The sequence below is a fragment of the Meleagris gallopavo genome, chromosome 15 (assembly GCF_905368555.1).
Source record: "Meleagris gallopavo chromosome 15, MGAL_WU_HG_1.1, whole genome shotgun sequence".
NCBI classification, from domain to species: domain Eukaryota; kingdom Metazoa; phylum Chordata; class Aves; order Galliformes; family Phasianidae; genus Meleagris; species Meleagris gallopavo.
The window spans coordinates 7,510,301-7,537,403 of record NC_139418.1 but is presented as its reverse complement, the minus strand read 5'-3'; the positions used below and the strand labels follow the sequence as shown (position 1 = coordinate 7,537,403).

Genomic DNA, 27,103 nt, shown 5'->3' with positions numbered 1-27,103 from the left:
GCAGGGCTGGGTGCCTCCATCGCAACCATGAAACGGGGCCATCGGGGTTCACTGTGAATCTAGCTCTATAAAGCACGGCTAATCTCATCCTCTTAATTACCGGCAAGAAAAAGAAAAGCTTTTCCCCATCTCCTGTGGAAAGCTGGCTGAGCACACCTTGACATCTTTCACCATTGTGAAATATAAGCCTGGGGAGAGACTTGTCCTGATGACTCACTTCCAGCAGCGGACAAATAAATTCAGTTTAATCTTTAATTCGGAAATAAATAAATAAATAGGAGTCTTTTGGACCAAAGACTAATAAAACAAGGAAGCTACAATACGAAAACGTTATTCAACGTTATTTCCCTTTAAAAGAGCACTGAAAAAAATCAAGGCTTTATTTGAATAAATGTTACACAACATTCTTTATCATTTACTTCTCAGCAAACCTTAAAGGATGAATCGTTTTCCTCATTCAAGTCTACAAAATGAAAGAGGCATAGTGACCATTCAATATACAGACAAGAAGGTAGCACGGAGCAAAGCTTAAATATTAAGCAACTAAAGCAAAAAAAAGTGAAAAGCAATACATTACTGTAATTCTCTATCATTAGAATATCCCTGACAATTTCATTTCAAAATGAAAATCTGGTTTCAAACAAAATGGCTGCAATACTTTCTGTGAAAACAAACACAAGTACAGTTAGCTACCTTGTCTATTTTTATGCTGTTTGCTTATATACCCATATTATCCAATGCATAGACCTGCATCACTCTTAAGTGTTTTTTTAAATATATATATATATATTTCAGCTGCTGTGCACAAGTGCTCACGGTGAGGAAATAAGAGCACTGGTTAAGAGTCAGATGTCACACAGGCAGGCACTACCGGCTTCTACTTACAACATCAATCAGTTTTCAACCCAATGTGCAATAACCCTGCTATTACAGTCCTGGGCCTTTTTCCTGAGCAGAAACTGTTTTGTGCCATGTTGTTTGGTGGCTTCTTTTTCGTTTGGTTGTTTGGTTTTGGGTGAGGGTGGGTGGGTGTGGATAAAAGTGTGATTTATTAGGCCAAGACTGTCACTGATTACCAATACAATGGGGGTTTGGTGTCCAGAGGTGAAAGGCCAGCACGTACACCGAAGCACATCACTTTCCCTTTCATCGCATCAGATGCCTTAATTTTTCTAAATTCTAATCACATTTCGGCCACCAACAGCACCTGACTGGTGAAAAGGAAGAGTGCAGCCAAACATTAATCCGAAATTTAAAAAGAAGGATTGCAGTCTATTATGAAAAATGGTACAACTTGAACCTACTATATAGCATGATGCAGCTATTTGTTAAGAAGTAGGCAGTACGTATTTCATTTCCGGCCTTATAAATAAATTACCTCTTCATAAAAGGAACTGAGCAAGCACTCAGCACGACCAGCCTCAGTGTGTGCATTGCTGATTTGCCTTTGCTGGAGCTGCTCCAGCCCCTCACTGCCCTCCTCCCCGACTGCTTAACTAACTGAAACCCATTGCCAGCACCAAAGCCAAACAATGGAGGTGGAGTGAGTTCAGATTCAATGTTACTTAATTCGGGCTCCATACATGAAGGCTGTGAAACTGCCTTCGTGCTGACAAGACGCCTCTCAGAAAGGTTTCTTTCTTTTTAAATGATCTGGACAAAGACACTGTGCTCTCCAATCAAATCAGGATATTAGTAAAGAGGAAAAGAGTTTAATACAAGTCTTTTCACTTCTATATAAACAGAAATTTGACTTTGAGTAGATTATGTGCACATTTTCATTTCTTCAGCACAAATATTTTTTCCCAGGTTATATAATAGATCCCCTTCTAAGAACGTAAGAAATGATACTGCTGAGAAAATGTGCACACAACATCAAATAATCAGTGACAAATAAATTAATATTTAATAACTCGATATTTCAGCAGCATGTCCAGCATTCACAAGCTCCACCGTCGTAAGTCGTAATCACCAGACACCTTTTGGGGAAAGGGAATAAAATGGATCAAACCCACTGGGTTTCTTTTTTTGATTTACAGCTATTCAAAGAAGTCAACAACCATCAGAAACACTAATAAAACCTTTGCTCTACTATTTACGTATCTGAAAAATATTGACGTTAAAAGGAAAAATTAACCCATGATTTGAAATAGAAATGCCATTCCATTTAATCTCTCTACATTCACAACTCCCATCTTGTTAAAGTATCATAAGCAAAACGCTGCTCTCTGTATCGTAACCCTTCCACAATCCTCGGTTCCCTAAGTGTTACAACAGCATAAATAAAATGCAACCATATTCACACAGAAGGAGCTTTCCCATAATACAGAGATACACGGATTTGTGGTCACTGCCCCTTCCATCACCTCTATGGGAAATGTTGGTCTCACGTAGCAGGACTGTTCATATTGTACAATACAACTGGTTTCAGACATGCTTTTGATCACAGGTCACAGCTCTGCTAACACCTGCACTAAATACTAACTAAGCCTCATAGAATGGAAAATTGCAACGCTAAAAGTTAAGAATTAAAATAAAAGTTCAAAAGTTACAGTCAACTTCCCAGGCAATTGGCTCCATCACTGGCACCTATCGAAACATACAAACTGACTGTCACATTACAAAAAAAAACAGTTATTTGCAGTGATTCTTCATACCAATAATTCAAGTGGTTCCTTGCATGTAAGTGTCATAGAGTCTGTAATAATTTCATGCGTCATTTATTGCAAAAAAGTTTTATAAAATATTTCCTAACATCTTTTTAAACTTTAAAGAAAATGTACATTAGGTACAGGTGCCCCAGCAGGGTGCGAGGGGTCGCTTCAACATATTTACCCCCTTTCCCATTCAAAAAATGTTTACTGCTTGGTGAAGATTTCAGAGGAAAAATAGGACCATTCAGTCTCAGATTTCTTTCAGTCCTGATGAGCTGGTGCTCTTCGTGGCAGTGTAGTGAGGTTCCATAAGAACAGCAGCTGCCTAGTGCCTCTGAGCTGGAAAGGGGAGACAAAGGGAGAACGGTTAAACGTGGTTAAATGCCTTCCAGTATATATTGCAAAGTAGGCAAACAACATCTGAGGTGGCCAGAAAAGTTCCCGCTTCACCTGCTCAGTTTGGTGCGTTGTGTGCAGAAGACCAATATATGTATGTGTGTGTTTACATTACCATAACACAAGTGAACAAACTCCTCCACTGATGGGAGCTCTAAGAGAAGCTCCGTACCAACCTGTTCCATCTCACCCCATTTCAGCATCAAGAGAGAACTTCCATTTTTAAATACGTTTAGGGGTCGTTCATGACGGAATGAGATTAAAAGACAACGTCTGTACAGTGATGTGTCATTTACAGCTGAACTGAAGCTGATGCTATAGCAGCGTGCTGAAGGTGAGACCTAAAGAATGCATGGGAGCACTGAAGGCTAAAGCTGCTCAGCATGTTTCTTCCCACTATTGCTTATGTTTTCCCATTTGCTCTTCAGAACTCAAATGAAATGATGGTAAGGCAGAAACGGGCCAAGTAATGACTGCTGCATGCAATGTAATGACCAACCACCGAGGGCAGCACAGATTAGCAATCTGCTCTGATTGGGTGCTTCTGGAACGTAGAGAAAGCAGGTTTCAAAATAATAATATTTGAGTGGAAAGAAACCTCTTAGAGGTCTTCTGGTCCAACCCCTTTGCTCACAGAAGGGCTCCAGCAGGTCCTGGCCAGCCTTGTTGGCTCCCATCACTGTTCTGTTGAGCTTCAGAATGCTGCAGCTACTTTAGATGCATGTACGCATTTTCCTGTACTGACAGTGGCTTGGTGAATAACTCATACTGCAGGTGGGAAACTCCTAAGGCTCCTTCTGCACTGACAACTCTCCTGAATAATATCGAAAAGAATAAAAAAAATGAGAGCAAAAGAGAGCAATTCATGAAACTGGGCCTAACTCCAGAGAAGGCAGGGAAGATAAAGGAGATAACTATGCAGTTTCTCAACTGTTCAGTTGCTCATGAATGAAATAGAATTAAAATAGGTATGAAATTTTGGGAAAGCTGACGCAGATAAAATGAGGACTAATTACAAAATTTAGCAGATCCAGGCAAAGATGCACTTAGCTGCTATCCAGGGAAGTAACACATCAATTAGCAAAAGAACTGGCAGACAACAAAACAGCATCAACAGGTATTTATCTATGTAAGGACCCGACTGCCCACCGAAGACCTTGGTGCTCAAAGCCAGAGCTCTGCTATGAATTGTGCCACAGTCTAAAGTGAGAACTGAAGACATGGATTGGTCATGGTTACAAAAATTACAAATGTTCTATATTTTAGAGTAAAAAAAGCAAAGTTGGGGCACTGACTATTCAGAATTGATAGCATTCTTCGTCTGATTTGTAATGAAGTCTGTAAGAAAATAGATTTTTTTTTTCACATAGGCAGACACTGTGCCATCACAGCCAGTGGCCAAAGCCAATTCACAGAAGCCTATATGCTTCTGTGTCTTAGATATTCCTTACTTCCTAAAACGTAGAAAACAGCAGCTACTCCTCTCTTGTTTAGCACGTGAAGCAGATGAAGAACCATTTTTCCTCCCCAGGTAAAAACCATTGCGTTTCCTTTGGCTTTATGTATTCATATGAAACTGTGCACAGTTGTGTAGACCTCATTAGTAATGGCCAGACTACCCAGAATGTCTTCACTGTAGCAATTAAAGTCACTTAAAAGCAGATGACTCTCAGTTGTAGAGCGTATTGGAGTTTCTTTGTGTGCTGCTTCACATTTTTTGTTCTAACAGCTATCCCCATATGGCCCTTCACAGCCTATAAACTGAAATTCAAAGCCTTTTTGGCAGTAGCATTATAATCACTGTTGAAGTGATTATAGCATGGAAGAAACCTGAGACAACCCAAGGTGAAAGTGCAGATGGACCAGTTGCTCTCGAGGCTGTTACGATTCAGGGGCAAAAATCCAAGGGAAAGAGCTGATAAACAAGAATGAAAGACTCTCTTGAAATCAATAAACTGTAGTACTGCAGAACCTGCTATTCTCATGCATACCAAGCATACGCTTATCTGCATGTCTGGGGAAATTCACGAATACAGAATATTTTGTGACGGAACCCTTCCCTGGTTGCCATTACGCTGGTGTCAGAGCTGTGTGTGCATCTCAAAGGCCAGCAAAGAAGAACCACGGCTCGGATTGCTGTAAGGTACATAACCTGATCGAGGGGCGGCTGATCAAAGGGGCAGCCCAGTTAAAATTACGTTGCTGTATCTGGATCAGGAGCAGTGTTTCGTACAGACAAGGCTTAAGGCAGGACTGTACAAAGTGAGTTGGCTGCTCAGCTACGTGTAACCCTCGGGATTCTCCTCAGTGCTGAGCACAACGCAGCCCAGGGGCCAAAAGGCAGCGATGCTCAGAGCACAGCACTGCTGCCAGCCCTGTGGGTGCACCAAGGAGTGCCTTCATCAGCTGCTCCTCAGCCAGTCCCTTCACTCCATCACTGTGACCTTCAGATCAGCAGCAGCAAAACCCTGGTGCTGAGGTCCTTGTCTTCAAAGGAAAAGCACAAAGACAACAGGCTGGCGGCAAGGAGAGGGGGCAGCCAGGAGGGATGAGGGGAGTAAAACCAGCAGCACCTCCCATCAAGTAGTCCAAAGGAAAAGATAGCTGCTGCTTAAAGCACAGAGCCCAACATTTAAGATGGTTGCAGTAACACAACCAGCTTCATCTGCCTGCTAGCACCTTGGCTCTAGATAAAACCAGCTAACAGGAGAAGTGACTTAACTGCTGCAACGTTAGACTTTGAGCAGTTATTACAACAGGTTTCTCTTCCATGTCATGGATTGCCAAAAGGAAAGCAGAACTGTCACATTCTTCTACAGCGTATGACAGTACCCAGCAGTGGGGCCTTCACTCCCTTAACTACCAAGCAGAGATGCATTCTTCACTTTACGTGCCTAATTCTCTGAAATATATTTAACACAGCATCAAGAATTTCTAAGAACCTGTCTGAGCCAGCTTTTTAAAATAAACTTATCACAACAGATAACTCCCTAGGGCCCTCAGTGCTCGGAAAGACTCACATTTTCCCCCCTAAAATAACCATATATTGCTAACGTAATATTGCATCCAAGAATATTCAATGCTCAAAACCTTCAGCTATGGTTTTAACAGCAACGTATACAGAAAGAAAACAGCTTTCTTTTTTCTCATAGCAGAAATCTAGCTAGACTTTTTTTTTTTTTTTTTTTTTTCCAGGGGGCAAAGACAAAGGAGGGAGGTATTTTTACGTTGCGCTTGAACCATATGCTTTACAATTTGGAACCCCTGCAGCAGTGCAATTAAACATCCTAAAGCCAAACAAAAATACTACGTGTTGCTAAATTAAAAAAAAAAAAAAGGATGTAAAACTGGCATTTAAGTAAATATTTGCTTGGAACTGAACCTGCTTGCTTTACTGACAAAGCAAGCACCTTCTTCCCCTTTGTGCACCTGTTAAAACACAAATGGGCAATGACAGTTGGGCAGAGTCTGTCAGCAGAGTTCTGCTACATTCCCATTACAGCCTCTTGCTGATGGGAACAAGCTGGTGGGAACACAGCTTGCCTTCCAAATCTCAACTGCATAGCACATGGCTAGCATATGTAAGAATAGCTCTTGTTCGTACTGCGGATCTGATAGCAAAACCATTAGTAAGTAAACATGAAAATTGACCTACGTGTTTTAAAAGAAAAACTTGTTTGAAGTTGACATATTATATAAATGATGTCATCCAAGCATGATTTTGCATAGGAGAGGCCCCTTGGCAGGAGATGCAGAGCAGTCTGGGCGCTGTGCTTTCCTTGCACAGAGTGATTCCTGCCTGACACACGAGGCACAGCACTTCCTTATCTGCACATTTCTGCAAAGATTCTTTTTCCTAAATCAGAGCTGTTAATTACAGAATTACAGAAATGGGAGCTGCGACAGGGCCAGGATAGCTCAGCAATTCTGCCCCATAGCCAAACGCAGGATGAATTTAACTAACCCAGTCCTGACAGAGGTTAACCTCACTTGTTCCCAAAAGCTTCCAATTACAGAAGCTATGCAGCTCTCAAAACAACATCAAGGATTTGGTTGCTGTATTCTAAATAAATTCTAGAACCTAAGCTTAACTTTCTGTCTGGTAATTTTAACTATAATTTCTTATCTTGCTTGCATTTTAACAGGAATATTTCACCTTTGTCAGTTCACCTGTCAGGTATTTGCAGACTTCCAGTCCCAACAGGCTGTTCTTCTACCTCTGCCAAAATCGTTGACATAGAAACTGCACTACAGCTGTTCAAAATGTGCCCAGTCCTGGTTTTGAAAATAACTTCTCAGTTGTAGCCCAAATTAATTCCACAAAACCATTTGTCTTCATACATCGGAAGAGCAAAGCCTGAATATAAAAACAGGGGATCTTGATTTGTTCCTTGCTCCAACTTACACCTGCAGCTGACGTTGTTATCATTATCCCTTTGGACCACAGCAGGTAGATAAGTTTTTAGCACTGTGCATTTGCAGACCATGCAGGGGGGTTATGCAGGCATGCTAGACAATCCCTTACTCCCTTTTGTCTCCCTATTGGATGCGCAGGGTGGCTCAGGTCTTCTAATGTGTAGAACATCTCATCAATCACACTCCCTTTCCATGCTGCTGCTTATCCTACTCCATACCAAGAGCACAGGGATGCTTTTTCTTTCTTAGCCATGGATCTGAGTGCAGTCAGCATCTGGCAGTGAGCCAGCCTGTGCTGCAGGGCCACCCAGAGACTTTGGCCCCAACTGCTGGATCTGATGCTGAGAACAAAACTGCAGGAAAAAGCACGGTCACAGTCAGCAAGCCAGTGTCTCCACAGCCACGCCAGGGAGCTGCTATCTTTCCTTGTGTTCACACAGGGGCAGTTGTGTCACAGTAATTCAAAATATACACGTATAAATTAAAGTTCAATATGAATTAGTGCAAATCTCGGAAACTACGGAAGAAAGACTGAGGTGTTTGAGTAACTCATAGAATAACCACAGGCTACTCCCAGGCTCTAACAACTGAAATATCTGATCTGGGGAAGAACCATTGCACTGCTGCTCCATGAGTTTTGCAAGACCCCATGTAAATTACCAGAAACAGTTCTTACCATTGACTTTGAAGAAAGATGAGCTCAAACTGGAAATGGTGAAAGAAATGCCAGTAAGATGAGCAGGGAATAGAAAAAGCATCTTACACGGGGATCTTTTTTTATCCAGTTAAATGGCCACGTTCTATAAACACACAGCATAAGGCCACACTAAGGAAATACAACATTACCAAGAACAGAAATTGAGGTATTTTAAACGTAAGAATTTGTCATTATGATTACCACAGCCACGTATTCAAGCAGAGCTTTTTCCCCACAACAGATCAGTAAGAATTTGAGCTGTACATCTGCAGCCACATCTCACAGGCTTGGATCTTCCAGCTCATCCTGACAGCTGCTCCAAAGCAGCCAAGAATGCAGGCCTCTGCCTGGCCTACTGATGAATGTGGGTGATCCCTGAGCAACTCAGCCACGTCAGAAACCTTAGGGAAGTTACTTACATGAAGAGACCTCTTTGGTTATTGATAGCTTATTTTATCTGCAGGGATAACTGCACCGTGTTGCTGCCAAGTACAGCCTGACTACATCACCATCAGGTACCTCACCATAGCCTGTATTTCAAAAAATAAAGAAAAAACAGACTTCATGTAAACATAGCCTAAACTGACAAAATCCAGTACCAAGCCACAGAACTATTCTCCCTACTGCACTTGTAAAGTACTGTATTATTCTCAGTATTATTCTCCCAGTTCTACTTATGTTATCATATCTAAGTCCACACACCAAGTTCCTCTCTTCTCCTTCAGGTTCCCTATGACCTTTCTATTTATACCCTTAAAAAGTAAACTGAAAATAAGAACAGAAAAATAAAGCATCTCAGCCTTTAACCACTATAAACTCTGCGCTGTAAGATCACTTTCAAGTTTGTTTTTAAATAATATACCCACACTTTTACCAAACAGCTTAAGGCACAAAATGCTGCCGTCTTCATTCCCCTTTTAGGCAGCTTTTTTGCTTTTTTCCTTCTGAGACTCCAGCCAAGAGGACTGCTCTACTTGTTTTATATTATACCCCACAGAACAGACACGAGGGCAGATGATAACAGTGCTGAGGATGAGCCACTGCTTGTTTTCATAATTCACACTCACACTGAACCCTGACAACTGCAGCAAAGGCTCACAGATGACAAACTGAGATCAGTGGCAGGCCTTGGGAACATTAACCAGTTAACTTTGTTAGCTGGTGTGAAACAAACCTAGCAGTGAAAAAAAACCAACCCTATTTGCATTAGTGATATTTCTTAAACCTGGTAACGCTTAGAAGCTTCACCCTCATTTCCAAAAAACCCTTTTCCTACACAGTGATAGGAAATAAAACCTTCTCAGCCTTGCACAGCTGACCTAAATTCAATGCATCCCCAACACCCCATTGGGTGGAAGCTGCCAGTTCTGCAGGATTCAGATAATGAAATATTCAAATAACCAAAGATAACGCTGTCTAAAAGAAAATACGTACAACAAGAGATGATTACCTTATTTAAATGTTGACATAAAATTACAACTCTGATTAGAAAAATACCAAATATTTGTTCAATTTCCTGTAGAACTCCAGAGAAACACAAGTATTTCACATTTGGTTCCACCTTTACTCATTAAACACTCAGGCTTTCCAAAACTTAAAGAAAATCTTTATATGTTTCGGTATAAAATGGCTCAAGATGAAGTAGCTGTAACTAACGCTAAAGATGCTCAAAGGAAAAACATTCCTGTATTACAGACCCATCACTACCTGCCTTATTTTTTCCCAAACGGAAGCATTATACACACACAACCACACTGGGGAATTTCCTTAATTCAGAAAGGCATCCTCTGCTTATTGTATCAAGCTGATAGAAAGCTAACAGTCTTTGCGCTGCTGTTCCTCCTCTCCACAACAGACTGCTTACAACAGCTGCGCAGCTGAGTTACACAGATGCACTTTCCTGGCACTTCACAAACACGCTCTGATGAGTTGCCTGATAAATCATTTACACTGTGCAGGTAATTCAGAGAGGGGAGGCATGTCCTGAACTGCACACGTTCACACTGTGGGCACTGCTGGGCTCAGGTGTGCACATAAGAAGGCAGTATTTTGCAGCTAAGGCGAAGCTCAGCGCTGTGCAAGTCTTCAAACTAATCCACACACAGCACCCACGCTGCGACCATCCAGCTACTTTATGTCACAAGCAGGCTGCACATTAAGCCCAGCATTTTCCCCCACTAGGGATTCAAACTAGAATTACAGCCACTTCAGAGCAAAAAGAAGAATCACAGGCCCACGAATAGGACATTTTCAATGGAACGTAACAGGGTGCTGTGATGAAAGAAATACACTGCTGTTAAGTCAGCAGTGATGATGAACTTCATGTTTATTACAAACTATGAAACTTAGGAAAGACTTCATAAAAGACTAATCAGCTACAAACCACAACTCAGAGTCATTAAAGGCCTTTCATAACGTTCTTTTGAACACAAAGCAAACAAAAGAAACCCCTCATCCCTGTTGCTCTTCAACCTTAGCAGCAAACATGTAAGTTCCAGCTACGTACACTCTAGCACTGTGCTACCTTTATAGAAATCTGTATAGAAATTAAAAGAATACAAAGCTTCCAAGCACTTTAAATAAAAAAATAACAACGTACATATCAGTGCTACTGCTACTCCATCCAGAACAACTTACACAGTTTGCTCAAGATTCTAAACCTCGAGAAACCAACGCAGACATCTAAGCCACCTTGGATGGGTTCTAGGCTTCAAAAAGCATTCTGCTTTAGTAACAAAGTAAGGCTTATTTACTTCAATAGAGAAACTGTTTCTGTTTGCAGGAAAGAATACATAGAAGTGAAACAGGATTTATTTATTTTTTTTTTTTTCCATACTATGAAATTTATTGTGTGTTTATCACATTCAAAAAGCATTGACCAGTTGTTTGGTTTGATTTGGGTTTTTCTGGTAGCTATTAGAAGCTCAAGGAAGAGCTGACACAACTGGAAGCTTAACTAGCATCTAACTGAGCTCAGCAGATACTTGGGAGGAAATGCTAACAGCCGTGTACTCAACACTTTGGACTTCAAATAGTTCTGTGGGCACAACAGAATAATTTTAAAAGGTTAAAGAAACCGAATGCTTTGGAAAGACCAGACAGTATCATGAATATACAAAATTTCATCTTAAGTTTACAAGATTTTAAGGGTTTGATGATTAAATCCTTACCCCCATTTTCATGTCTGCTCAAAATCTAATTGCAGCCTAAACTGAGATCTTTACATCTGTCATGGTTGCCTACGTGGGCAATTATGGAAGAAAAAAAAATACAGGATGAAAACTGCTCTGGGATGAACGCTGACAGATTCTTCACAACACATTGCAAGGCTCAAACAGCAGTGGGTTGGAAAAGAGAGGACAATACAAATAGTCAGCTGAGGACCAAAACTAGAGGAAAAAATATACAATCTGTACAGTGAATTGCATGAAAGTGCCCAGCATCGAGCAACAGACATGCAAGAAAAGCTGAAGTAACAGCGGAGCGGGTCTGCTTAGTTTCTGATAGATGGAGAAAACCGAAAACATTTCCCCACTGTACAAGTGACATTATCCAGTTGTTATTCAAATATATGGAACAAAATCTAATTAAGGGGAAAAAAACCTGATAAACTTCCCAAACAGCCCTCTGCAGAGCTAGTTTTGAAACAAAGGGGAGCGATAATTGCTTCATCTCCAAATTAAGACTGAAGTGTACCAACAGTACTTTACCAGCACTTATTTTTAAGAATGAGCAAAAAAGGACAATTTACTTTTTAAAAGGGTGTCCTCTAAATCCAACATAGATATCAAGTGCTCTAACATCCTAGATTTTTTTTCAAAGCTTTTTGAGAAACACACACAAATAATTCAGATTTAGTCAATTTTATTTACAGTTTGTTTTTACATTTCAGAGCATTACACAATTACATAATTCTCATTTTCTGACCTGCAAACAGATACCTTAAACGGAAATATTTAAAAAAAAAAAATGAAGTTAGATACATCCAAAATGCAACAATTACACATCTGACAATTCACAAAGTGTAATTAACTAGGACGTATCCTAAGAATTTAGGAACAACCAGTCAGGAGAAAATCTGACCAAATTTCATCAATCAATTATTTACACATTCAAAACAAAGCCTCTCTTAATCTAAAACTCCAGGCAAATGGCCTGAAAGACTTCTTCAGGAAGAAAGACCAGAAGTTATGATTCACACCTATGCAGCATTAACAGCCCTTGATCCCAAACACTGAGCAATTTCTCAGCTTTGTCTTAGAGCTACAGGCATCACTCTCAGCTTCTCAGACCCTGAAGTGTTAATATTTGTGCCCCCATGTGCATAGAAAGGCTGAGTGTTTAAGAAGTGGTCACTAAGATAAAACCCCATTTAATCTGGTCTTTAATTTTGTGAATTTTTCTTCCTTAAAAACTTCAGCACATCTTCTAATGCCATTTAAACTGGCCTTCGTGGATCGGGGCACGCCTCTAAGATGTTCATGCGCGCATTGAACCAATTTGCACTGGCCAGACTAAATACATCAGAAAGTATTTGAAATCATGTTTAAAGACCATTTAGACAAGGCTTACGTTTCTACACTTCCCTGATGGGCCACCTAAGAAAAGAAAAATAAAATATCACAGCTACTACTTTCACCCCTTGTGTCAACCCTTTGCCACACAGCAACTAGGTACATACTGGGTAGAAACTACTAAAAAATTCCCTGCAAATAAGCTGCCTTTCAGCTGAGGCTATGGCTCCTATGCATTGGGTGTTTGAGGAGTTTTTTCTTTAAAAAAAATTCTCACTTGAAAAATACTGAAATTCTCACTTTAGGCTAATTTTGATTGCATGTTCAATTTGTTTAACTTCCATGAAACCGCTACAAATGGAACAACTTTAGTATAAAAAGAGCATCCAACCGACTGCAACTTCTGCCTCGGCAAGTCCTTCATGGTAGTCCTCTAACTAGGCTATGAATTTCGTGGAGCCTCCAGATTTCTTGCCTACCTTACTCTCCATGTTCACGTTTCAAACTGTGTCAGCAGGGCCCGAACTTCGGGAGTCAGCTGCTTAGCAGCCTTGGCTGCCTCTGTGACGGCCTTGCGGTAAAGACCCTTTCTCTTCTTATTAAAGCGCGACTGGAAGTTCTCTAAAAAGGGGGATAGTTGTGAAAGAGCAAGAATAGACGTTGTTGGGGAGCCAAACCATGATATACAAGCCTCCTGGCGAACTAAAAGACCGTTATCTTTCCGGCTCACAGTTATGGTCAGGATACGGGCTGGCCACCAAGGGAAGCCATAAATTTTGGCCCAAACAATGTCCCCTACACATATGGTCCTGCCATCTGGTGTAACACATTTAGAGACTTTTTTGGAAAAGACTTTCATTTTCAAGGAATTACTGAGCTTTTTCTCTTCCTTCGAAGAGGAGGAGGAGGAGGAAGGTGCATGCATGCTGCCTGGAGGAAAATCAAAGCTTTCAGTAGAGCTACACTCAGAGTTGGTAGATTTCAAATCATCTGTGCTATCACTACTACATACTGATGCACTGGAAGAGTCAGATTTCTTTTGATTAAGGGTCATGTAAACCGTTATATTGCTTTTGCTGCCTCTCTTGCCCAATGTCTGGTGTTCATCCTGATCAACAGTTACATGCACTTCACTTGTGTCCTGAACCTCACTGCTGGCCTCTTCAGGGCCTTTTGAGGGGCTCTGATTTTCTGAAGGGGCCTCACCTGCTGAGCGGGTGGAGGAGCAGCGAGACTGGGGCTTAGTTGCCATCTTGCCACTCCGTATTTTCTCAAGTCCTGTCTTGAGAGAAGAGTCATTTTCTTCATTCCGATATCTTTGTGGCTTTAAACGCAATCGGGGTGGGAGGGAACCTGAGCTGGTGTTCTGAAGACGCCGTGTGAAGTGGACCTTTGAATGTGCATTTTTGGAAGAGGAGGTTGCACTCTGCTTCTTTTGTGCCTTTTCTTTGGCCATTTTCAAGACTTCCCGAGCTTTTGCATGATCCATGTTTTTGCTCTGGAGAACTTTTTTTGTATTTAACTGCGCTTTTGAAGTATTTGCTTGTGCAGTAACTTTAACTACTCTGCTTCTGCTGTGGGCAATATTTGAAACCTTGACCACAGCATTCCTTTTCTGGCTTTCATTTTGGCTTTTTCCATCCACCTTATGGTCAGTCTTAAGTTTTTTATTCACAGTAGTCACACTCTCGTTTCTTCGTTTTTTATTATCCTCATATTTTGAAGAGTCACTTGCATTGCCACCTTTTTTTATTTCCTTTTTTTCTGCAACAACACTGTTTTTGCACTTGTCACACAAGACCTGTCGGGGTCGTAGTTTGATAGCATTCATAATAGAAGTGGGCTCCTCCCTGTACATTTTACGCTTGGGCCGCTTAATTTTCCGGGGCGGAGGCTGAGGTATTGACTGGTTATATGTGTCCCTGATAAACAAAGGAGGAGGATATGGCGCTCCCTCATGGAAGAGAGGAGGTGGTTTAGAAGTCCATAGGCTTTTAGCTAAGCTTGGTTCTGATGGCTGCGTGAGAGAAGAGTCATCGGGGACTGCAGCATTAGATTCACACTTCACCTGTGCCTCATCTTGGAATGGTTTACTTTGGAGCTGCATGGCTTCAGGTTTATCCTTGTATTCCCTTTTAGGAAATATGGTCACAGGGATTCCGTGGGGTCCAAACCTTCAAGAGAACAAAAAAACAAACATTAAAGGTTTGAGGGATCTTTTGCTGTATTTATTAAAAAGCATTTTAAAAGCCGTCAACGTAACTACCATTCAAAGAACATGACTTCTGGACAAAATTGAAACATTATACCAAGTCTTAGGCTAAGTTTTGAAATAGCAAAACATCAAAACCAAGTCAGCATCCAACACAAAATACATAACTTCACTTACATGGGTTTCTATTGTGTCAACAACAACCCTCAAAAATATATCCAAAAATATTGCCAGGGACAGCATTTACACTTTTAGAAAACACAAACACGAAGCTCATAGTCAACAAGTTACCCCATGAATTCCAAATCTGCTCAATATAGATTTCCACACCAATTCCATTTATATGAGCAAGGAAGGCATTTTGATTAAGTTTTACAGAATTCTTCAGTTTGTGGCATAGCACAAAAGCCTGAAGTTATGTTTAATTTCAGCCAAATATACAACATGTAAATACTGGCATTTAACAGCACTGTCATTCTTCACATCGACATCCACAGAAGGTTACTGCTTAACCATCTGATGTATTACAGCCTGGAACTTGGAGTTTGGGTTCCTTCTGGCAAAAATATCCCTATAATTTCGGTACAGCACAAATAGTTCCCTTCTGTTCTAACAAACTATTTTAAAACATTGTCTACCTTTCTGCAGGCAGCTCTAGGTGTTCTAAGATCTCTAACACCCTCTTTGACGCACATGAAACTCCACGAAGTCTTATAGGTTAGTTTAACTTCCCTATACTTAGAGAAGTAGAATGTCGCTCAACAGGTAACCGATATCTTCCGCAATATGTTATGCTAAGGGAAATGTCATCAGTTTACAGGGCATAATGCTTATCTTCTCCTGGGAGAAAAGTTAAATACATTCATATTTCATCAATATACCTTTCGATCTACTGAACACAAAGGGAAGGATTATAAAAGCCTGTTTAACCATTCTCATGTCCCACGTTAGAATCTACAATCTGCAGTACCAACCTTACAAAGCCCTCATGAGGCATTCAAACTCTCTGCCCAACTCCAGCTCCAACACACACAGATGTGTTTGGCTTACATTAGGCTATATTTGAATAGCTTACTGCAGTAAGAACACTGCAGACAAAGTTGCAATTCAAACATTAAATCACCCATTCCAAATCACCAAACACCGTTTGTATTTATCTCACATGACCTGAGAATGAAGTAATTAACCAAGACCTGTCCTCAGGTTAACACCAGTTCACTCTGCTGTGCAGGTGTTAAACTGCAACATCTGAACTGATGGAACTGAAATTTGTCATCTATGGTTGCCGCTAAACTGAAGGTAAATGCAGAGTGGTGGTCTATCTTCCATTCACTTTCCTGCAATAAACATGCAGTTTAGACAAATATTTACAGGCTGACTTCTTATTTTTTCAAAGTTTGTATTAAAAAAAATGTCATAACATGTTAGAATATTCTTTACATCGTCACAAGCAAAAGCCTTCACTTATTTGTCCTACTTACCTGTTAAGCCTCTTTTCGTACTTTCAAGTTGTAACTGAAGCAAGCAATCCATCCAAAACTAAATTATCCATCCCATTTGCACTTCATTATACCCAGTCAAGTGACAACTCAACCAATTTTATCATCAAAAATAGATGGAAGTTGTGCACTTGACAACTTACAGCTAGGAAGCACCCAGTGCTGTTGTTACAGTATCTAGGGGAAGGTAACATTCCTACCTTTGAAACCTGGAACCCAGGCAAAGCCTGGTCTACTAGCTGCTGGAGAACTATTCTGGTTACACACAGAATGACAAGCATCCTAGGCCACAGGACACCTCACTACCCCACAAAAGTTCATTTCTCAGGGTTGGACCCACTCCATTTGGACTCCAGATGTCCTCCCTGAGATAAAAATCAAAACTAAATGCAGCTTGCTGCACTACTGAGGGCTACACGGAATTACAAGCATTGAACTGTGGATCTGTGCATCTCTCTAGCCTGAAGTCCAGCATTAATTCAGAAGATACTCATTACTAGGTTTTAAGTTCCCTAAAGTCTCAGAAGTCCTCCAAGAGTCAAGAAATTATTTTTCCACAAACACTGTTCCTTTCACTAAGGATGACAAATAATTGTTCAGATCTGAGTAGGACTTACAAAAAAAAAAAAAAACAAACACCAGCTGTCAGCTGACAGCAATCAAACTAGCAACATTTTCTGTGCTACTTGAACTAAGAGCTTTGGTTTCTCGTACAGCAAAAAGATCTGGATCCCACTGCTCACCACTTGATGAAGATTTACAAGAGTTGGGAAAGAAAGCAGTGAATGTAGTGTAGGAGTTGAGAACAAGAACCCCTAGATGGGACAAGAACTCTGCTATACAGATTTCAATCCACAATGAACACCAGGAACACCACCGACACCATTAAAGCCATTTAAGACCGTGACTGCATCTTAGAACATCTTCTTCATGAAGCTCCACAATATTTAGTCCAAAAAGCTGAGAAATAGGACCGCCCATGTGGATATTTTAATATATAAGATGCAAACCTACTTCATTAAGGCACAAAACCATTCATACTGAATTCCTGAGGCTACAGTCTGTCTCACAGAAGATAATGTTTTAATGAATGAGCTGGAATTTGCTGACCATATCTACCTAAAAATTAATGAGTCGTAAGATTACAGACTTTTCACTGGTGTCTGGTGCCAGCTATGCAAGAGCAAATAGGAATGTGATTTGTGTAAATTGCACATCAATACATAAAGACAAGAGAAGCAAAGATGCAGTTCACATGAAGTACCAATAAATTGGGCACGCCCAGAGATTGATTATTACTTCCAAGAGCTGAATGTCTTTTTTTTTTTTTTTTTTGCCCCATTCTAGAGCAGGTTATGCCCACATTCTGTTTTTATATGATTGTTAACTCCTCCTTGGTGAAGTTCTCCAGCTGTCCAACTTGGAAGAAGTATATGCAAATTTAAAAGAGAAAGCAAGCAGAAAGAGTGAGGAAACAAACAGTAAGTGGTACAGAACAGAGTACAAAGATGGAAAGAAGAACAAGGTAAGAAGCACAAAGAGAAAGCTGACAGTGGCGTATCTTCTTAACAGAAGCAGCAGAATCAATGTGACCAGAACAAACCTACTGAAAACTACACATGGCTGAGCATCTAAATGGTTTAATAGTTATGAACTAAAGTATTCAGTGTTTAAATACTGCAAGAGATTGCCCTGTCTCTATTTTAGACAAGTACATCTTTTTTTGAATGCATTGATCCTGATCCTGATCCTGAAGTAGCACCTGTCCTTATTACAATACTTTCTTCCCAAATTCCATAAAATACTATTCTCGGGAAGGCAGAGGACAGTGTCTTCCTCATCAAAAATAAAGAGAATAAAAGTCAATGTGTGTCTAAGTTCCAGCTGCGCCCGGTAAAGCCCACTGCTGCACTATTTGTACAGTTCTACCTCAGAATATTACATGATGTAATAGAAGGATTCCTTGATGAGGATCTGAAATTGAATTGTTAAGAGAAAAAGAGTAAGAAATGGGTATTTAAACAGAAATTAAGGCACCTCTGCTTCACACGTATTCAGAATTAGAATCAGTTTTCCATGTTGCCAAGTTTCCTCTTCCAAAAAACTGCCCTGGTCCTTTCTTACTCTGTAAAGTTCTCTGTAACAAAGATGGATAACACTCAGTGTAAGAACGATATTTTTAAGAAGGTTTACAAGTAAGCACAGCAATCAGTAGGATCTAATCATTCATACATCTCATACCCCGTGCCAGATATAATTCCTATATACATCCATATCGAAAGCAAATAATCATCAGTAATTGAGAAACAGGCTAGATGAGATGCCTTCCGACAGTCCAGTTATCTTTACAACACAAACAACTTTCAATTAACTTGGGAGGTTATATAGAGACAGATGTGATAAGAACACTTATGGTTTTATTTCCACGTCTTATCAACTGGAACTTAATGAATGGGAAGCTATGGCATCTTCTGTGATCCTGCAGAAGCTACTTTTTACATCAAACCTAAAAGTTATAGAGATTTGCATTACAGATATGTAAACCTAAGTACTTCAAGCAAACTAAGAAGACACTTTTCACATCTAAATCCTATAGCAGAATTATTATTATGAAGACATATTACTGTTCAATTTGTATGCAAAACAGGGCAGAGTTAAAAAGTATTTTTAAATCAGGAGATTTAAAGCAGGAGATAAGGAACAAATACCAACTAAATGCACAACTGCAAGTACATAAACATCTAAACCATGCATCCTGGGGCAAAGTGTCTGCATCACTATGTAAAGTCTCATGAAGCTCTCATCTTTAGTCTCCAATGTTTAAATTTTATCTTTCTCAATTAAAAAAAACAAATAGTAAAAGTATATTTTTTCTGCCAAGAAGAGCCAAAGGAAAGAATGTGCAAAAAAGGTTCAGAAGTATTTCATGTTTGTCTACAAACACTGGATTTATGTCAACACAACACAGTAGCTTCTAGTGTTGGGTTAAATCAATTCTGTCATAAATGATTCTGATCAAAATTCTCATCTTCACCATTAAGTCAGACTACAGCAATCATCAATTACCTTTCAATTGCTCTCGTTCAACTTATATTACCAGTAGGTATTTCGTAGCAGCCAAGAGAAGAAAGAATCAAAGCAATTTTCATCTCATGGTTAAAGGCTCAATGATTCTGAATACTGAGTGTAACAACATGCTCAGGTAACACAGGGCTAAGTATATTTGTTTCACGTGCACATACAAGCTGGGGGCTTAAATCACAATAGTTGATGTAATACACAATTAGATCATAGCTATTTCAATACAAAGTATTTCAGAACCCAGGAAAACAGTCTGTATCCAAAACACAGATTATGCAGTAACCTATTTTTAATAAGGGATTTAGTTGGCACGATAAAGCTTGTTGTGGCACACACTGCTTTTAGTGCTAGGCACCTAACTGAAAAAGCATACACATAAGCCAAGTTATCAATTCTGAAGTTTACTTACCTCCCAAGCAACGTAACAATAAAGACACCAAGAAATGCCTATTGCAATTAGAGCTCTACAAATATGACAAAGAAGCATAGTGTGAGCAACTCTTAGGAAATCACATCATCAAGAAAAGCTGCATCCTCAAAGTCAACTTCCATGAAACTACATCAGAGAAGTCCATGTAGTCAGGATGCTGACATGGAAGAATTAGCCACTGTAGAGACAGAACAATTTGAAGTGGATAAGCCTGAAAGGAATTTAGATGGTTCCTAATCATTCCTTTCCCCACCAAAGGAGAGGGAATGTATCCTTCACCTTCTCACTGGAAAGACTTTACATGTGAATTCTCAAAGTTTCCTTCGCTTTTCTGTAACTTCCAGAGTTCTGACAAGGATACAAAAGTAAACTTATTTTAGAGATGAAATGCAAATATTTTAAGCTTAGGCTTCCTACTAACTACTGCAATTTTACTGTCATGCTTTTAAGGCTGAAGATCCATTTAAAGTCATCTTTTCATTGTACATCTGTTGGCATTATTAAACACATGGATCACATTTTAAAGCAGATACTTAGCTGATACATTTGGATGTGCTACAAAGCTACAAAACTTTATATAAGATGTCTTGAATATACATTCCAGATCACCCAAATAACAGTCAAATCCCAAGAAACTTGAAGAGGACATCATTTACTAATGGATGAGCTTTAAGTCAACTCAGTGGTAAGATGTGTAAGATTAATCAGCCCATAGAATCATAAAGGAAAAAAATCATTTCATGTATACTGAAAACTTCACTTCAGTCCTTTGTCTTCCAACACTTCAAGCTAAGTCAAATTAACCTACCCTCAGAAAACAGTAACCCATGCTGCTGGAAGACAGACAAGCATGCCATAAGAAGAAAGCACAGTTTAGCCATCATCCATTCAAAGTCCAGCAAAGAACAGTAGCAGACTACAGCTACTTTAGGAAAGGGAAGTTTGAGGCACAATCCACACAGATACCCCATACAGCAGCAAGATTAGGGATTACTACTGGTTTCTGAAGGGGGTGGATGGAAATCACGTTCCTTGTACTGGCTCAAAACCAGCAGCAGTTTGACTAGTATGTCTGCTCAGTGTAAGCAGTACTTATAACGTGTTTTATACCTATACTAGAAAAGCTTTAAAGCCGCTCCAATTTTGCCAGCCATTTTAACAAGTGGAAATTTGGAATAAGAAAGCCTTTCAAAAAGGCATTTGATAAGTGACAACAAATAAAAGCTTTGGGTGTAAACAGAAATACAGGAGAAACTATTTTCACATACAGAAGCTGAAACTAATCAGAATCACAGCAAAATTTAGCTTGGAAGCTGTGTCACAAGATCCTCTGATCCAACCTTGTGCTCTAAGTGAGGCTTACTAAATTTGACACTATACCTTTCCATGTCACTTGTCAGTCACAAACTGCGTGTGATTTACTGTCTTAACCACACTCACTCACATCAGACCTATGTTTCCAGTGTTCTAGGGGAAAAAAAACAGATAGCAAAGCAGCATTATGGCTTTTTCTTAAATGCTAGCATTCCACCAAGCTACTTCACCCATCTGAGAAACAACAGGAGAACAGGCAATGAATTTATGAACACTTCGCAAATTGGGAAAAAGGAAAAACTCAACAACCATGCAACCCCAAGTAACAGTTATTTCTTCACTGCTGAGAACGCATACTGTAGAACACCACCACTTCCACTGAACTTAAACTTCCCCTGGACAAGGAACATCAAATGTCTCCATTTATTAAATGAATTTATCAGTTAGTAAAAGAGAACCTAAAGCAAGGAGAAATGAGCCACAATTTTTCATGCAAGATTCTTGCTGCTTCTTCCTCACACCAGCAGATCTTCAGTCTTTTGCAACTCAGAGTACTTCTTTTTTGCCCTCCCCTTGCCTTGGTGCATACAGTCACAATACCCCAGGTGCACCCTGCAAAGTTTAACAAAAACTCAGCATACATAGACAAGTTTCAAGGAGTGCTAAATTAAAAAATATAATGGATGTTCTGCAGATTAAAAGAAATCCAGGAATGGATGCAACAGTTCATTTAACCTCACTATTTTGCTAACCTTACCATATTAGAAAAAGCATAGGATTCAAGAGACTCCAGGAAAGAACACTATATGTGAAAATATTGTTAGGATTATCACAATCTGACCTTATCTGAAGTTTGTTTTTATCATATAGTTCATTCATGTCTTTCTGCAGGAAGTCTTTCCTCATTTTCTACAGTCAAACCCCAACTAAGATGCCAGTTTCAACAGCTATCCACTGGCAGTAAAGGCATCACCTTTCAGCTACCCAAGGCTTTGAGATCACACACAACTCTGCTCTTCTCCCATCACCTCCTCCAAGAGCTGCCACAATCACACACAAAATAGCTTAGAGAGAAAGGCAGAAGGAAGGCAACTGTTCCTCACATCCATAGGACTAGAAACAAAATTTTTAGTCAAACGATAACACCATATGAAGTTTAAGTCCTGACTGTTGGCAAAAAAAAAGAATACAAAGGTAATTCCTCCCTACCTCCTCTCCACTACTTAAAGTTGAAGAAGGCACAAAAAAGAACAAAACAGTGCAGGATTGAAAGTCTCTCCAGAGGAACAAACCAGAACCAGGACTTTTTAACTCTGCATTTTAAAGTTTTACAAATGCTACTTTCCGTAGTTATTTCTTTACTGTATATTTCCTCCAGGTGCAGAGCAAGACTTACAGTAATTCTAAGCCAGCAGGTGGCATTAACATCTCATATACCCTAAGCAAACAGTGTTAGCCAAACCATGCATACAGGCAAGCTCAAAAACCCTATACCTAACGAGTAGTTGGTATGGAAAATTGGCTACAGCCTTCCCCCATCCACTTGGGCACAAGGACATGACTGCCTTCACCTGCCCAATGGTTGGCTGCACTTCCTGCTTCTTCCATCAGCTCCGTCGGGTCACACCACAGAGCCCACATCAGAACCTCGTCCAGGAATACAATAAGGCACTTAATTTTTATTACCACTACTGCCATTATCTTTTAACAGAAGGATCACATTTTTTAATTTGTGCAATAAGCCTGTAATGTAAAAAAAGGGTGAGAGGTCCTACTCAAAGAAGATTTACTGCGTAAGATGCTGATTCAGAACTCAGTAGATGTGGCTCCCTATTTTCAGAACCTCCAGTGCAGCTGCTGACAGGCAGTGTACCCCACTGCCATCAGTAATGGCAGAAATACTTACTTCCTTACCTCAAAGAAATGGGGGAATAATGTCCACTGACCACTGAGGCTCTTGTACTCTCGTTTTACGAATACCTGAACGGACATCCTACTGACAGTAGGCAGGAGGAACAGAAGGAAATCAGATCTCTAACATCATTAACTTCATACTGAAGTCCACAAACATAAATGCAAAGTCAAAACATCTTAATAATGAAGACAGAATTAATGGGGATATTTTTTCTTTTCTTTGACCTTCAAGTTAAACTAATTTAGAGCATGCCTTGACAAGACAAGAGTCCAGCAGACAGGTTTCTGTGTTTGCTTTTTAAGTGTTCATTAAAACTCACTCTTCTCATTACTGCATAGAAGAATCAGCTTCATTGCCCTTCAGAGGAAAGCAGAAATTAAGATCCAAGAAGGAACAGGAATTATTTTCTTCTGATTATATGAGAAAAACAGTACCAGCACACGCAGAGAACACATCCACTCATTCCTTAATTTCAAAAAGTGATTTCAATAAAAAATTCAAACTTGTTTTTTAAAAACAGAGAACTCTTCTAGAGGGGCCTTAAGATACCAACCTACAGCAAACAAAATTCGCATCAGGAAGGTTTATAAAATTATTCTGGTTCACTTGGATAAGCAAGAGAAGACAGTTTTCCATGCCCACTCTCTTCTATACCAGAAATCCCATTGCTTCCATGTAAACTTACTCTGAATCTGAGGTGGTTTTGATTTAAAGGTCTAATTTTACCTTCTGGATCCCAGTGTAACAAGTTCCCCTGCAGGAAGCCCAAGAATATACAGATGGAAAAGAAGGAATAAATGAACTGCACAAGAGTAGCTGGGAGAAATGGCACAGGCCTTCACAGTGCTTTTTCCAGAGGTCTTTGGTTCTTATGTTGAAGGTTTCCCCCAGGTCCTGTGTTTAAAACAGGGAAAACTGAAATGCACGCTTCCACCGAAGCCACAAGGAAGAAGAGCCAGGGTTTGCCTGCCAGAGATGCCTATTGCTGCATGGGGCTGCAGCAGCTCTGCTGCTTGACAGAAGGATCCACAGGGCACGAGAAAACCTCAGGCAAACAAGGGGATGTTTGCAGGCAGTACGTGCATAAAAAGATATCTTTTACAAGAAAGGGAGAAGTTGACGTTTCATTTTTCTTCTCAACACAGATCCCTACAAGCACAGAAGCATGTGCTTTGTCACCTTCCTAATTAGATTAATAACAGGATTTTGCTGCTACAGAAGTCAAACCTACAAAAGAAGTTTTAGTGCTAAGTAATATCTGCTAACAGCTCCTGACATTCTTTAAGGCACTATCACACTCAAGATTTTCTGCAAATTTTGCAGATCGTATTTTAGTACCTGGTTTTCAAAGATTGGTAACTGCATTTCAACAATTTAAAAACGTAAAGCTTACTCCGTCTGCATTATCCAGGGGTTAAGCTCCAGAAAACACGTTCTTTTTCACAAGCCAACCAAGCTGCGGGGCCTAGGATGCAGGTGCTGGCCACCTTCTTTCACAAGACATGGCTAATTTGATATAACAGGAATTTATTAAACAGATGGTAGCAATGTAAACCACAGTGATAAAAGACAAAATCACGTGTAGTCTACATCTTGAAAAAAGATACATTTTACACATGGTGATTCTTTTAAATAATAACCCTGGCTACATTTCATTTCCCACATATCTATAAATGCATAGCGTTTAGTAAAGAAACGGCATATTTTCACCTGTGAATGGCACTTCAACTCTTTATACCTATATGCTCTCAGTGATGACTTGAGCCTCCCAAGTGGACACTGCTAAGGAAGGCAACGAAAAAAGCCAAACCCAGTGTGATTAAGGCTTTACGTCGGTGTGTGATAACAGCCTCTAAAATAAAATTATTGCGGTACTTCAGAACCATTAAACTTCACCTCATTCGCTGCACGCAAGGAGCAATTAGCACTAACAGTCGTACTTCAGGGCCGCAACGGCGTAGCCTGAAAACCATTACGGCACCTATAGAAATGCGAGGTTACCCGGGCAATGCGAGACACCAAGCCGGCACACGTGCCCACACCTGCGGTTCGCAGCTCCATCCCATGCGCCGCGCTGCCGGGGGCGCCGGGAATCCCACCCGAGCCGAAAGCAGCGCCCATGTGCTCGGCCCTCCCCTCCCGCTTCGGGAGCGCTTCCGCCGGGCGCAGCGGCACAGCGCCGGGCACCGCCAGCGCCACCTCCGCCCCCGGGGATGCCGACCGCCCCCGGGCGGGCCCGGATCCCGGGATGGGAAGGAAGGAGCGGAGACCGCCGTCCTCAGCCGCTCCGAGGACGGGCGGGGGCTCGGGACGGCTCCCCCGTGAGAGCTCACCTTTTCGAGAGGTCCATGAGGACCCCGGAGAACAGCTTCTCCCCCAGCCGGAACGAGACCACCAGGGCGTCCTCGATGATGTGATCCAGGGTGACCCGCACCTCGGAGCCGGGCAGCAGCGCCGCCTCCGCCTCCCCCCCGCTCGGGACGGCGGGCGGCGGGCGCTCGGGCTCCGCGGCGGCAGCATCCGGCTCCTCCTCCTCCGGCCGGGACGGCTCCTCCCCGGGCTCCCGCTTCGCGGAGCCCTCGGCAGCCGTAGGGCAGGGCTGCGGCCGCTCCTCGGGAAGCTGGGGACGCGCGGCGGGCGGCGGGCAGGGCTGCGGCCGCTCCTCGGGCTCCGGGCCGGTCGCTCCCCGGAGCTCGGCCTGCGGCGAACCCGCCTCCGGGCCGGAGGGCGGCGGCGTCTCCGTCCTTTCGCCTTCCGGCTCCCGCGTCCCGGCCGGGCTCCGGGCGAGCTGCACGGGCGGCGGCTCCTCGGCCTCGCCGGGAGCTCCCTTTCCCCCGTCGGCCTCCTCCCCGTCGGGCGCCGCCGACTCCACGGCCTCAGTGACTGCAGGAGGAGGGTCCGCGCCGGCCTCGCTGCCTGGGATGGGCTCCATCTCGGGCTCGGCTTCGCCCGCCCCCCCATCGCCCGGCACCGCTGCAGTCGCTGCCGCCTCCGCAGCCATGGCCGCCATTTTCTCTGCTGCTTCTCCGCCGCCTCCCTCCAGCAGCGGGATCGATAACCACGGCCTTCCCCGCCCGCCTGGGAGGGAGAGCCCGCCCCTAGGCTCGCGTCCGGCAGCCTATTGGTGGGCGCGACGGAGCTTTCTACTTCTAATGGAGAGCGAAGCTGTCAGTCGAGCCCAGTGGGAACTTCCCGTTGGTCAGCGAGGACTTCATTCAATGGAGAGTCGGGAAGAGGAAGAAGGGGCGTGGCTTAGCTCTTCACAGGTCCTTATGGACGAGAGGGGCCGGGCCTCTGCGGCAGCTCCACCGTTTCATTGGCGGAGGGAGGAGCCGCTCCCAGAGGAGGGCGGTCATTGGTGGGAGCTGACGTCCGTCAGCGGGGCGCGCGGCGGTCGGCATGCGCGCTGCGGGCGGCCGGGAGGGGGCGCAGGGGAAGATGGCGGGGCACGAGGGACCGTCCTCAGGGGAGGGACTGAGGGGAGAAACCGGCGGTAATGGGGAAAAACGTGAGGGTGATAGTGAGCTCGTTGTGTTCTGTAAAGTAGATCAAAGATGAAATTTGCGTTAATTGGGTGTATTGGGTAAAGGTGAAGAGCAGGTGGAAAAGAGAGGAAAAAAATGAAAGAGTTAATGTTTTCTTGGGACATTCTGAGTCAGTGGTTTTCTCCCCGTGGGATCAGTATTAGGTGTCGTACGGGAATTTGCTTCTCCCAGGTAGGAAATCATGCACTCCTTAAGCAAAGAAATAGAAAGAATTAAAATTAAAAAAAAAAAAAAAAAGTAAATTAAAACATAAAAAAATAAAAGAGAGACGGTTTATGTTGTTACACGTGTCTTTGGAAGCCGCTTCCCTTTGAGGAGCAGAAAGGAGAGTGCCGTTAGGAGGAGGAAGAGGAGGTGGGAGCAACTGAGGAGATGGGGTGCCATCAGAGCGTGGGTGCTTCTCCTTCCACATGCTCGTGTCAGGGATACG

At 41.9% G+C, this 27,103-nt stretch overlaps 1 protein-coding gene across 2 annotated transcripts; it reads right to left on the bottom strand.

Annotated features, from left to right (window-relative positions):
* Nucleotides 1-340: 340 nt before the first annotated feature.
* On the bottom strand, nucleotides 341-26,481 carry PWWP2A (PWWP domain containing 2A). Of its 2 annotated transcripts, none has more exons than XR_014886703.1 (3): nucleotides 25,462-26,480; nucleotides 8,583-14,851; nucleotides 341-2,993 (listed from the first exon to the last, which is right to left on the bottom strand). XR_014886703.1 is itself a non-coding variant. In XM_085237063.1 (3 exons), the coding sequence occupies exons 1-2, from the start codon at nucleotides 26,136-26,138 to the stop codon at nucleotides 13,171-13,173; spliced, it is 2,358 nt and encodes a 785-aa protein (XP_085093189.1). In that variant the 5' UTR covers nucleotides 26,139-26,481; the 3' UTR covers nucleotides 341-2,993; nucleotides 13,157-13,170. The 2 variants fall into 2 exon arrangements, 1 of the variants encoding a protein (XP_085093189.1); XM_085237063.1 differs by having other exon boundaries at nucleotides 13,157-14,851; nucleotides 25,462-26,481.
* Between the last annotated feature and the right edge of the window lie 622 nt (nucleotides 26,482-27,103).